Source organism: Arachis ipaensis, chromosome B10 (assembly GCF_059453495.1).
Source record: "Arachis ipaensis isolate K30076 ecotype BB chromosome B10, ASM5945349v1, whole genome shotgun sequence".
NCBI classification, from domain to species: Eukaryota; Viridiplantae; Streptophyta; class Magnoliopsida; order Fabales; family Fabaceae; genus Arachis; species Arachis ipaensis.
In genome coordinates, this window is record NC_142435.1 from 122,580,199 (window position 1) to 122,593,940 (window position 13,742).

General features: G+C 36.2%; 1 protein-coding gene across 1 annotated transcript; it reads right to left on the reverse strand.

Moving 5' to 3' along the window:
* Window positions 1-214: 214 nt before the first annotated feature.
* LOC148581548 (putative mediator of RNA polymerase II transcription subunit 26b) lies at window positions 215-736 on the reverse strand. Its single transcript, XM_088492493.1, has one exon. The coding sequence runs from the start codon at window positions 734-736 to the stop codon at window positions 215-217; it is 522 nt and encodes a 173-aa protein (XP_088348619.1).
* Between the last annotated feature and the right edge of the window lie 13,006 nt (window positions 737-13,742).

The following is a 13,742-nucleotide window of genomic DNA, read 5'->3' on the forward strand; positions in this document are numbered from 1 at the left end:
AACCCTGAAATCACTTAACACACATATCACGTCATCGAATGGTAATAAAAGAGGATTAAAAATTAGAAATTTTAAGGCTTAGGAAGCATGTTTTCAATCATAGCACAAAATTAGGAAGGAAACTTAAAAGCATGCAATTTACATGAATAAGTGTGAGAATAGTTGACAAAATCTACTCAATTCAATCCAAAATATACCATAAAATAGTGGTTTATCAAACAGCTGCTGCCTCCATCAGTTGTAGCCTCCTCAGTGATTTAAACAATACTGCATCTGACTGTTCTTCCATTTCATCAGTCAATGTCTTAGCTTCACCAAAGTTATAATTGCTAAGGACCCTATTCACATCCATGTCACCATGATCATCAATATCATCCCTTGAGCTATTCACCTTGCTTTTCTTGCTTGCCCTAGCTTCCAACTCAACAACACCATCTCGATTATGATGAAAACTACCTCTCTTGTAGGCACCATCATCATCACCACCACCACGAGCACTACCACTATCAACACCATCACCAGGGATAGAGAGCTCAACCCTGTCACAACCCATGCTCCTTGTTTGCTTGCAAGAGAAGAGCATCTCAGCAATATGGTTCCTTCTCAGCCTGAACTCCTTGGGGCAATTAAAAGCCGCCACCATAATCACATGGTCAATTATCTCAAATATGTTAGAAGAAGATGAACAAAACCTGAAGTAACTCCTCCAGTGATCCAATGACTTTATGATGCTCATTCCCAATCAAATCCTCTGAGAAACTTCAGATCCCAGCAATAGGAACAATAATATACCATCCTTTTCAATGCTTTTCAGAAACCACAAGAAAGCTTTCTATTGTTTTTGTTGTTGCTGTTCTTGATCCTTGATCCTGTAAATGGTGATTTTTTTGGTAAACTTGGAATGGTCTTTGTTCCAATTTGGCAGCGTCCATGGAAGAGTATAGATAAAGACCGACACAAGTAGAGCAAATCGGTGCAAGTTTCAGCGGAGAAAGAGACCACGTTCCACCATAAGCCAGCGATGGTGACTGAGGAAGAGGGATGGAGAGGAGTTGGACGGCGCAACGACGATGATCTTTGAGACATTGGGCGGAGGGTGTTTAGTGAAGCAGTAGCTACCTATCCACGCCATAGAGGAACTGCGGGCAAGGACCAGTAGGGTTGTGGTAGAGGAACGTGCAGGGACTGACGGTGACGTGGAACACCTTGCAGGGCAGCGGCGTGGTAGAGCTTCAAGTAGAAGACGGAGAAGTTGCTGAATGGGAAGAAGGAAATCCTATTCCTTGCTGGGTTTGGGTTCGGTTTGATGCGAGTAGGATCTGGGTTTGGATTGGGTTGTCAAGCTAATGCACCATGTCAGCAAAACTTAACGACGTTAGTGACAGAATGGACAGAGGGACTAACGTGATTAATTTTAAATCTTTCGAGAATGATTTTGATTAATTTAATCTTTCGGGGATCAATTTGGAGATCGAGTGATCTTTTAGGGACCAATTTGACTATTTACTCGATAACTATAAATACAATTATACAAGTAGCATTGTTCATAATTCGGTTCAGTTCGAAAAACCAACCTAGACCCAGACTGATTGCGTCAAATTCGGCCCAGTTTACATAATATAGGGTTAGACCCGAAATCCAAATATTTTATCTTGTCTAATATATTACTTGGGCTAAGATTAGTGTTTGAGCCACCCAAATTTCGCCCGACTAAAAGTCAATCGAATAGATTTAGAGTTCGTTTGAAAACCATTTAATATAAAAAAAATCTATTTTCTTTAAAAAAATAGAATTCATTTCTATTTAAAACTCAATTTTATGATTTGGAATGATTATAATATATTAATAGAATAGAATTCAAGTTTGAAGAGTGTGAGAGTGGATTTGGAAATCAGATTCCTTTTAATCTAGTTTATAAATGAAGGAAAAACGAAAATTAGAATTCCCAAATGAATTCAAATAATTCATTTTTAGTTGTTCCAAAGCAAGAAAAAGAATTCAACTCTTGAGTAAATTCTAATTCCTAACATTCCAAACAAGCTCTTAGGGTTTACTGATTACTCTCTCGTACTCATACTCACACCTAGTTCCTATTTGTATGATGGCCTTTCTCTTTCTCTCCCAAAATAATACGTCCATGATTGACCAATCTATCTATCTTAAAAACACAGCCATAACTGGTCTCTATCCTCTCTTTCGCAAGAACATAGCCTACCACTCGACTCTCTCTCAACCTCTCCTATGTGGTTGTCTCACCATCGCAACTTCATCGTCACTACCATTGGTAGGCTCTTCATGCTTAGATCTTGCCTATGCTTCTCTTCGTCGCGAGATCTAGGATTTCACTGTTGCATCTCTCTTGTCCTCGACTCTATCTCATTGTCGCTGCTCCATCGTTGTCGTCTCTCGTTGTGCTCCTCATTAGCGCCTTTCGCTATTACTGTAACACCCTTATTACCAGAATGTCATGCTTTCGACTACACCACTCTGATAGCATGGATATTACGACGACCCTCATGTATTTAATAATAAAATAGGAGCCTTTAACTCGAAACCGTATAAATTTTTCTACGAAAAATCAGAAGTACTTTTTCTTAACAACGTACATACATACATACATATAAATCAATAACAACACTTCATATAAAATCAGAAGTACTTTTTCTTAACAACGTATATATATATATATATATATATATATATATATATATATATATACATACATACATAATAAAAATAAGAGTCCTTTATATAAATAACTCACAAATATTACATATCACGACTCCTATCCCTCTTACAAAAAATATAAGTATAGAGGCGAGAGAAAACTATAATATATACAATAACATATAACACAACCAGATGCGCAGAAAGAACTCCTTAAACTCTTCGTCTGTCTTGAAAATGGAAATCTGTAGGGGGTGAGAATATCGTCCTTGTAAGTTCTCAGTACATGGTTTAAGAATTGCCATAGGAGGATATGTATAAAGAAAAAAATTGATTTCAATTGTAGTGATTATCATTCGTCTTATGAATTTATTAAAAACATTAACGATTAATTATCCCACAACAATATATATATATATATGAAACTCACTTTTCACTGGTAAGAATTTCAAAGCTCAATTAATATCCCATAATATAACAAGTATAAACAAGTACGGCCCCTTCGGCTCATTACCAAATCAAGTCACGGCCTCTGGCCTATTACCAAATCAAATCACGACCTTTGACCCAAAACATATAAACAAATCTGGGCCTCTGGCCCAAAAAAAAGCCAATCAACACTATCATCAACTCATCACCAATACTCAAACACAAAAGTATCATATCAGGAATAATCTTCAGCGTCACCACCGCCAGCATAAGGAATTTTTTAGTTGTTCAAGTACAGACAAAATAATACAAGGAATACACAAACAGAGAGAACAGTTAAGGCAATTAGCTCAATTAGCATATAGTTACAATTATGCAAATAGGCAAGCCAAATACAAGATGCACACCCAAATAATACACACAAATGAAAATGATGCATGCCAGCCCTATGGCTAATGAGCTCATCTATCGGTTATACAGTCAAACTCGACATGTCCGGTAGTGAACCCTGAACAATCCCTCGGTGCGCGCAACCCCAAGAAGAATTCACTTCCCTTAGAGGAATTATCCGAAAAGGTCTAAGTGTACGGCCACATCTTGTGATGGAGGGTCAATAAATACCAACCCAGAGCAAGCGGGACAAAACCACAATTTTTGTGTCTATACGGGAAGCTCAAATTCTGACCTGGAGCAAGCGGAACAAAACTACAATCCTTGAGTCTACTCAAGAAGCTCAAGTACCATCTAGGAGCAAGTGGGACAAAACCACAATTCTTGCGTCTACCCCGGAAGCTCAAATATCAATTAATCTCTTTTCAATCAAACATAATAAAATCGAATTAATAATACAGAATTGAACCGAAGAAAATCCTCAACTTTCTATCCAGCTTTCTAATGCGACAAGAGAGAGAATCCTCAACCTTAATCTTGTCCAACCCAGTAAAAGAGGGAATCCTCAACCTCAACTTGTCTATTTTCAAAACTCTTAGATTAATAATTAATTAACTTTTTGAATCTTTAATTAAATAAATAAATCTCTTTTAGTAAGTTAAGTCCATTTCTCTTTCATAAAGCTCATTTTCACCAAATCAAAAGTCTCAGATTAACGTCAATAATCTATTCTTAAATTCCATTTTGAAATTCTCAAAACACAACTCTCAAATTTAAACTAATTGTATAAAACCCCCCTTTCAACTTCATTCTCAAGTTTAATAACTTTCCAAAAAACCAAAATTCATTCTCTCTTTACCAATAAAAATCAAACACTATAAATTTACTAAAACTCCTCCAAATGTAATTCTTTAATCAAACCCAAAACATGAGTCTCTTCACATTAAATTGAACTCAAAACAAAATTCTTTTCTTAAATAAATCAAATTCGAAACATAATTCTTTTCTTAATAAATAAAATTTAAAACATAATTCTTTTCTCAATAATTCAAACTCAAAATAGAATTCATTATTTTCTTAATAAATCAAAATCAAATAAAACAATTCTTCAATCCAAATTAACCAAAATAAAACTTCCAAAATTTTTATAAAAATTTCAGCAGCAATTCCAATATCTCAAATAATTTCCAATCCTCAAAATCATTTCCGATAAATCAAACAAAACCAATTTTAATATCTCAAATTATTTTAAATTCTCAAAATTATTTCCGATAAATCAAACAAAACCAATTCCAATACCAATATCTCAAATAATTTCAAATTCTCAAAATTATTTTCGACAAATCAAACAAAACCAATTCCAATATCTCAGACCATTTCAAATTCTCAAAATCATTTATGATAAATAAAAAAAACCAATTTTAATATCTCAAATAATTTCCAATCCTCAAAATTATTTACGATAAGTGAAACAAAATCAATCCCAATATCTCAAATCATTTCAAATTCTCAAAATCATTTCCAGTCAATTGAACAAAACCAATTCAATAAAATCAACTAACAAACCAGAATATCCAGTTTTCTCAAATAGTCAATAAACCAACGAGGCAAACAATTTCAACTAATCAGAGCAACTCAGTTCAATCCATAAGACTCACGTAATCATAAAAATATATTTTCCATATTAATATTGACTTGTAACAATTCTTGAAAGTAAAATTAGTTTAAGAAAATGCTCCTACCTCGTTCGTGACTTAACTACGCAACAAACTCCACTTCTATTCTTATCTCGAAGCAGCGACATCAATACTGACCATCCTCGTAGTAGCCACAGCCTCTGAACATAGCACGCAAGAACCGTAGCTTAAACCCTATTATAATAACGACGTAAAAACCTCAGTGACATATATCAAAATAGCGATAAAGAGCTTTCAGAGCAAAACAAGTCACCGCACAAAAAAAGGAACCAAGAATGAAGTAGCGGCAGCTCTGACGGTGATTCCGGTGACACCGCGCCATACCCGGTGACCAGACGACGAACCTAATGGTGACATAAGCTCGACGCGGTAGTTGGCCCCTAGAAGTGGTGGCGATAGCGGCAATTCCAGCTCCTCCTCTTCTTGTTCTTCTATTCCTCGAGCTCTCTCTCTCATTGGTGCTCAAGGACGAAGGAACTAGCTCGACGGCGGTGTGAAAGCACGACTCCTTCTCCCCCCGGTGATCACTTTCCCTCGGTTCTCTCTTCCTCGTGCTCAACGGCGCCATGATGGCGGTGAAGGCTCTGATGACAATGACAAAGCGCGGCGGCAATCGTGGACTAGACATCACCCTCTATCGATCTCTCTCTCCCTCAGGCGTATCCCTGGTTCGCGTCTCCCTTCTCCCGTAATAGCAATAGCGACGACGCTCCTCGCCAGTATTGTGCCATCCTATCCTCCCTCATCAGCATCGGTGGTGACGGCCTGCAGCAACTCGACGGTGCTCTTCCCTCTCTTTCTCTCTTCTTCTCCACTGTGGGTGTGTGTGGTGAGGGGTTGAGTGTGTGTGTGTGTGTGTGTGTGTGTCGTGTGTGAGGTGAAGGTGAGAGGGAGTGATGATGGGGTTAGGGTTTGGGAGGGGGTGAGTGTGTTGAGTGTAATAAAATTAGGGTTTGTGTGTGTTTGGATTTTAGGGTTTTAATTTGAGAAAAAAGGGGTAAGGGTAGGTTGGTAATTTCAAATAAAAATAGGGATAATTTAATAATTGATAATCAATTTTAATCCAACAATAATTATATATAAAAATACTATTTGTTCATCAATTTACAAATTATTTTCAAATAAATACTCTAATCCAAAAATTAGAGATAATATAATTAATTTTCTTTATTCATAAAAAATAAAGTATTAAATTCCAAAATATCAATTATTTAAATCAAATCATATAAAATTCTTATTATTTTACAACTACTAAACTTTATAATTTAAATATAGAAAATTATCTAAGAATTGTAAAATTAGATAAAAATTCTAATTTATTTCAAACTCAGTTTATCCAAACTTCATTTAATTATTTTTAATAAAGTAATTTCTAAGATTAAAGTCTTTAATGAATATATAAATTAAAATTGACTCATAATAAGATTTTTCAGAAGTTTTAGGTCTTACAATTACCACTATTGTGCTCCTTGTGGCTATCCCTATGCTAATGTTGAGTGTTGGGGTCATAGAGGTGGAGTTGTGATGAGGAATGGAGTGATGGTGCAGTTGCCATATCTACTCTTTATTTTTTTTTTCTTTGATTTTTTTGGCACAAATGATAGTTGAAGTTGTTACTAAAATCTTTTCCATTAAATTGAGAAAATTTCATTATTTTTGAGATGGTGTTGATATTGTTCTATTGATCTTCAAATTCTGGTGCTAAGTGTTGTTTGAGTTATCTTCATCTTAAATTTATGATATAAGACTTGGAATCCGATATAAAATCTGCCAAAATAGTTAAGATTTTATTGGGTTTAGGCCGAGTAAGGGTCTAGAAAATATACCGAGTCATGATTTAGGGTCGAGTCTAGGCCACCCACACCTGGTTTAACCCAACCCATGAACACCCCTAAATACAAGATAAAACATCCACCCCTACGATATGTTATTTTTCTTTAACCAATTTACTTCTTGGACGACCTCTGACTTGATCGTTGGAGTTATTCCCATCCAATTAGCAATAATTGCGAACAAAAGGGGTCTATCCACCCTTATTAAAGTGCATTGATACAAAAAACTCTTGGAGATCCCAACTAAAGTTCATGAAGGCACCTGCGGCTAGCACTAAGGGGCAAAGCACTTGCTATTAAAGTATTACTCGCAGGACTATATTAGCTAACCGTGTTAAAATATGTAAAGGAATACGTAAAAAAGTGCTCCAAGTGCCTAGGAACAACCAATTTTCACAAGGCTGCAGTCTTAGAGCTATCAAGCATAGTCTCTCCATGGCTTTTCAACAAGTAGAGTATAAACCTCTGGGTCCCTTCCTCGTGAACATTCGACAGGTAAAGTACTTAATAATGATGATTGATTATTTTTCCAAGTAGGTATAAATCGAACCACTCACTGTTATCACAATCGCCCAATGCCAAAAATTCATGTATAACGATATCATCACCAGATTTAGGATTCCTAGAGTAATCACCTTAGATAATGGAACATAGTTCACTAACAAACGATTACAGTAATTTTTGCAAGGTTTTTACATCCATAAACAATTTTCCTCAATAGAGCATCCTTTGAAAAATGAGCAAGTTGAAATCACTAACAAGATAATATTAGAAGGTCTCAACAAAAGGCTAAACACCTCAAAGAGATGTTGGGCAAAAGAACTCACAAGTGTATTATGGACATCTCTCACCACAATCCAGTCTACAACCTGACCACCCTGTTCTATCTTGCATACGGGATATAGACAATGATATTAGTAAAGATAGCAGAAGAAGCCCCTGCGGATATCCATGTATGACACAGAGAAAAACTAGAAAAATAGACTTATGAAAAATAGATCTCATATGAGAAGCCAGAGATAAGGCCATAATCTAAGAAGTTGCCCTCGAGGGAAGACTGGCAAGTCGACGCAGCGTCAATATTTTACTCCAGGAACTCATTCTGCCGAGTAAACATTAGAGGTTAAAGAGCTTAGGAAGGTGAGTATGAAAAGGAGCATTCAAACTTACCACTCTGGATGGCTAAAATTTTCCTAGGGTATGAAATGTAGTCAAACTTAACGAATATCATGTGTAAAAAAGTGGGCAATAATGCAAATACTATTTTTCTAAGCTGCTCTTTAATTTTTTTTTGCAAAAGGATTTTTGATAGGAAGGTTTTAACGAGGCATATACCACCCCAATTAATTCATATAAATAAATTTTTGTTTTAAAGTTATTTGAATTGGTTATTTATTCCTTTTTCTTTGTATCCCACTCATATTTTAAGTGACAAACTGTGAAACCCTAAAAGATGTGTCCCCTAACTAATAACTCAAGAATTGTGGGATTGCAAATACCTTTAATATCTCTTTTGGGAGGACAAACACATTCAAAAAAGTGTACATTGCTTGACGTGCAATTTATACTTGTGAATAACCACACAATACTACCATAATGAGTAGAGTCACCACCATCCCCACCTTACATCCAGTGATGGATATATTCGAAATAACATTAGAATAATTGAGGGACAAATTTGTTTCAAATTTTAGTTATGGATAAAGTGTTTTTTACCCAATAAAATGAATGAGCCGCACACCACAAAATGAAAAAATATAACAACAAAATAGACAAAGAAAAAAGTACGAAGAAGAGGAAAAAAGAAAAGCAATAGAAAAACAAAAAAGAGCAAAAGAGTAGTTAGTTGGATAAAGTAATCAATAGCAAATGGAGAAGACAAGCAGTTTGCAAGTTTCAATATTTCTTTCCAAAAAGTATGCTTATTGAAACAAAAATACGGAGTAAAATTAAAAATAAGTGGATAAGGCATCTAAGGGTGTAAGTTATCGAATTGAATAAAAAATTACCACAAAACTAAATCAAAATTTACAACAACCGATCTGAAAATTAAAAAAAAAAACCATTTTTTTTTGTTTTTTCAATAAAAGTGACTGGTTTAGTTCGATTTTCGATTGGTTTGATGAACATTGAACTAAACCAAACCAAACCTTAGTATACAGTGGTGATGCTTTACTATTTTACCCTTTAACTGAGAAACAAAATCCCTAATCCTAAATGAGTGAGTCACTCACGTAGTGCTTCACTCTCTTATTTTTTGTTCTGAATTTCCATTCTCCTTCTCCATCCATAGCACCTCCCTCCATCATCTTTTAGTTCTAAGTTTTCATCCTACTCTTCCTCCAGTCGCAGCACTCTTTTCTTACTCTTCCATCCTTCTCACGCAATCTGCGGTGGCGCATTCTTCATCGCGCCGTCATGAGTCCCAATCATATCCCCTGTCCAGTCTACGTCATCGCGAATCCCAACCATAGCAGAAAGTGTCATCACCCAGTCTGTGCTGGCGTCATAAACCGAGCAGCCCTTTCCATTGCCAAAAAGCCCGCACAGTCACCAAACAGCCCTCTCCATTGCCAATTTGTTGCTAGTCCTAATTTTTGGTGGCTGGTACTATGAAATTTACTATAATTTGTTATTATTTAAGAACATATTTGTTGTGATTCTTGTTTTTTGATAAAAAAATTTTTAGATAATAATTTATTGTATATTGTTGTTCATTTGTTATGTTTATATATATGCAGCCAACAAGTAATGAATAGTCCAATGAACTTACACCTAAAGTTGGAGGTAAAAATGTTGAATACGTGGTGCGTTCGTCAATTGACAGCGGTGTGCTTACCAAATCCCTGCCTCATCCTAGATTAAAGAAGAGGAAGATTGATTTAACTAATGTGGGAGAAACTCCTACAAATCTAGCTCTAATTACTGTGAAAATGGATGAAGAGGATGACAAGGATGATCCTAACGAAGGTAATAGAAAACCTTCTAAACCTAGATCTTGGACTTGGAATCACTTTACAAAGGATCCTAAGTCCAAGTCATCACATCCTATGGCTAAATGTAATTGGTGTAGGGTATCATATGCTCGTGACTCTCATAGAAATTGTACAACTAATATGTTATATCATTTGTTGAACCAATGTAACAAAATTTTTAGGGACTCAGGTGACCCTAGTCAAACAATACTTACCTTTTAATAAAAAAACAAGGATGGAGTATTTATTGTATTTACTTTTGATGTTGAAATGTGTAAAAAGCCCTTGCTAGGATGATTATTATTGATGAGCTATCGTTTAACTTTGTCAAAAATAAGTGGTTCAGATTCTATATGAGTATTGTGCAACCTAGGTTTCCACTTTCGGGGAGGATTATTGTTGCTAAGGATTGTTAGAATCTTTATACTAGTGAGAAAAATAGGTTAAAGTTCTGTTCAAACAACCAAATCAATGTGTTTGTTTAACTATTGATGGTTGGTGTAAAATTCAGTTAATTAATGACTAATTAATCCACAAATTAAAATTTATTCTAGAAAATTATAAATATGAATTTTATGGTTTAATATGATAGAGAAAATTAAAACGAGAATTTTGACACTAATTTTAAAGAATTTGGCCCAAGATTGGGCCGAACGGGCCAAACTGTTTGAACCAGACCCAAATTAGACCCGTGGGCCCAACCCATTCACATTAAATGAATGAGCTCAGCTCATTCTCTCTCCAATTGCATGCTGGAAACGCTGAAGCACTTTGGAGAAGGAAGAAAACTCTTCCTTTGGCACAAACCCTCACTTGTGATTCAAAGTGACATAACTTTTGATCCGGAGCTCCGATCATCACACCGTTTGCAGTCATGTGACCGCGGCGTCGAGCTTTACAAAGTCCATAACTTTGTTCTTGAGGTAAGCCACGAATCCCTCTTTGAATTTCTAGCCCTTAATCTCGAAAATTTAGTGGGTAAAGTGTTGAGATTTTTGAGTTTTGATGTTATAAGATCCAACTAGCTTGAAGAAAAAGCTTCTTCTTGCTTTTTTGATCTTTGGGCTTGGTAAGATTCTCATCCTAAGTAAAATGCTTGAAGTGTTGTGTTTAGTTATTGAGTTGTTATATATTGGATGTGATATTGTGGAATAGGTAGTGTGTATATGTATATTAGAGCTTGATTGATGGTTTTGGAAAGCTTTGGAGTGGAGCTATAAGCTTGAAAATCTGTTGGTGAAGTTTTGGAACCTTGAAAGTTGAAATTTGGAAATGTTCCGGGTTGAGCAGGGAATCAGCTAAGGTATGGTTTTGGTTTCATGTATCTAAAATATAATGTAATGTGAAAACTTAGGCTAGTGAGCCTAGGATAGGATTTTGAAATGTTGATGTAGTTGTTGGATGATATGGATTAAGTTGAATATATGAATAATGGTTGATTGGTTGTGAGTGGTGCTAAATGTTGATAAAGCATGTAAGGCTATAAGTAATATGGATGCTATGCCTAATTGTTGGTAAGGTTGAGGCTCTTGTTGATGAGTATGAAAATTGTATATATATATATATATATATATATATATATATGTGTGTGTGTGTGTGTGATGAAATCAAACATTTATTGGGAGATTGAGATGTGAAATGTTGATTATGAATTGAATTTATTAAATTGAGATTTGGTTAAAAGTGGAAGAATTGGTGGGTTGGGGATTGAATGGGAAGTCGGAACATGCTTGATGTTGAGTGGCTGAGTTTTGGTTGTTTTAAAAAGGGTTTAGAAGTTATGTGTTTTGAAATTTGGAGGTTTTGCAAATTTTGTGAAAATAGTAGTTTTTGGCCCAACTTTGAAGGAGCATAACTTGGTCTCTGAACCCCTAATTTGTGTTAAACTTGTTTAGAAATGAAATTGGGTCCGAGATGTTTATGCCATTTGAAGAACGGTAGAAAAATATTTTAAAATGAGGAAGTTATGCTTGATCGAAGTTTGGTGTGCAAAGTTAAGCATTCAGAACTTAGCAGCTTTTCAGGTTTCTGCTATGTCCGTGTACGCAAGATACCTACGCGACGCGACCAATGGCTACTGCCTTAAGGTTTCACGTACGCATGGTGTGGGTTGCGTACGCGAGAATGGCATTTTTGAGGTTGCGTACGCCACCATCTGGCCTGCAACGTGAGCAAACAATTCGGGTTGATAAGTTCGCGTACGCGAACCAGTGATGCGTACGCGAGAAGTCCAGTTTGGCCAAGGTGCGTACGCGAGAAGTAACACGTGACGCGAGCATATGCTACTGCCTATGCTCCTCAAGTACGCGAGCAAGAGGCAGCGTATGCGAGCCCCTGTTTCTCAGCAACTATGCTTTCTGATTTTATGCATTCCTCCAGCGTTCAAAACCCTATTTTCTCTTGTTTATAGCCTAATAGGTGGATAGACGGTTATGAAGCTTAGTGAGGGCTGTGAGAAAGGTAAATTGTGAAAGAAGTAAAAGGGAAATCTATGATGAATCATGATTGATTATAGCAGGAGTTGCTGAGGAGGATGGTGGGAGTGCTATGTATGATATGAGCCGAATGACTGTATGTGATGGTGAATTATGGCTGGTTATAAATTATAATTATAAGCCGGATGGCTGAGATAAATGTTGATTTATTGCTGAGTATGAATGCATATATGTTGATTAATTGATATTGTGATTGTTGCACTTCCACCTATCTGAGATACGAGTTTCCCTGGGTGAAAGCAGTGGCTAGCCACCACGTGCTCCAGGTTGAGACTCGATACTCTACTGACCCTATGTCGTAAGTGTGGCCGGACATTGTGAAAGTTCCGAATGAGCTCGCCCCTGTGAATAAACACCAGTGTGGGTGTTGTGTATATGTATGTTGATAATTATGATTAAGTATAACTCGAGTTGGGGATGCGCGATAGAGGGACAGTCCAATGGTTAGCTACCAGAACTTGTCAGGTTGGCTTTATAACCGACATATGAGACTCATCAGCCACTAAGACAGGCATACATCATATGCATTATATGTGATTTGTTTGGAATGCTTAATTGATTGCATAATTACTTGCTATTTGTTTAACTGCTGTATCTGCTTCCTATTTGTGAATTTCCTTGCTTGATATAGTTGTGTGTGTGATATCAAATTACCGGTGGCGGTTGGGAGGTTCGAAAGATTTGGAAAGGGGAGATTTAGTTAGGCTGAAGATCCTTAGTTAGTTGCCTATTTTCATTTCTCTTGGCTTAGTTATGTTTATACGCTTTAATTATGAATTGGGAGTTCTAGGATTTCCTTCGTCTTTTTCAGGACATTATATGTTAGATATTTGGATACTGTTACCATGCTGAGAACCTCCGGTTCTCACCCATGCAGATTTTGTGGTTTTCAAATGCAGGACGTGAGGCTCCTTGCTGAGGCATGTTGGAGACTTCTGATTTAGCGAAGATCCTTAGCTCTCGGAACTTTATTTTGGTTATCTGTACTTACTTAAATACTTATTATCTCCATTGTATATATATATATATATACTGTATTGACTCCTCTTAGAAGTTATTTTGGAGAACCAAGTTCTGTAACTTTTTCTCTTGGGTTTATTTTGGGTTCCTATTTATGTATGTATGTATACTTCCATGTTTGGACCGGTTATCTTCGCGAACCGAGTCTCGAGCTTCGTTATCTGTATTTTGGCACTCTATTATTTATATCCATGTTAGCTTACTCTATCTTCTCTGCTTATTCTATCGCTTCGTAGG